This window comes from Trypanosoma theileri, assembly GCF_002087225.1.
Source record: "Trypanosoma theileri isolate Edinburgh chromosome Unknown TM35_Tth_79_V1, whole genome shotgun sequence".
Taxonomy (NCBI): Eukaryota; Euglenozoa; class Kinetoplastea; order Trypanosomatida; family Trypanosomatidae; genus Trypanosoma; species Trypanosoma theileri.
Genome location: NW_021639921.1, coordinates 4,174 through 4,627, shown reverse-complemented (window position 1 = coordinate 4,627; position 454 = coordinate 4,174). Strand labels below are relative to the sequence as shown.

Below are 454 nucleotides of genomic sequence, written 5' to 3'. Positions count from 1 at the left end.
GAGTGGCTGGTGGCTTTTGTAGCCAGTGTTAACATGGGTTCATGGGGTGTACCTGATGCGCAGGTTGTTGTTTTCGCTACCAGTGATCCCAATTTTCGTTCAGACTTCCGATTCTCACATGCCCTTTGGGAAACTTTATTCGAATTTGACGACATGCTTGAATGTCCGGATTTTTTCAAACTGGGAGACGAATACTATTTGAAGGTGTCAACAATGATCAGTGGTCAGGACTACTGGGTGTATGGTAACTATACGAAGAATTATATAGATCAAACGATCTTCCAAGAGGACTTTGATCGCAGCCGGACATACATCGACTATGGCAGATGGTATGCATCCAAGCAGAATTATGATCCCATTCTCAAACGCACTATTTTGTGGGGTTGGATCCCTGAAGAGGACACGGAAGCAGCAATGAAGACTCGTGGGTGGTCTGGTGCAATGGACATGCCTC

At 45.6% G+C, this 454-nt stretch overlaps 1 protein-coding gene across 1 annotated transcript; it reads left to right on the top strand.

Moving 5' to 3' along the window:
• Window positions 1-9: 9 nt before the first annotated feature.
• Window positions 10-453, top strand: TM35_000791000 (beta-fructofuranosidase-like protein; the record flags this gene model as incomplete). The annotated part of the gene is made up of 1 exon (XM_029031347.1): window positions 10-453. A coding segment is annotated over one exon (444 nt), but the record flags the coding sequence as incomplete, so codon positions are not given.
• Window position 454: the final 1 nt, after the last annotated feature.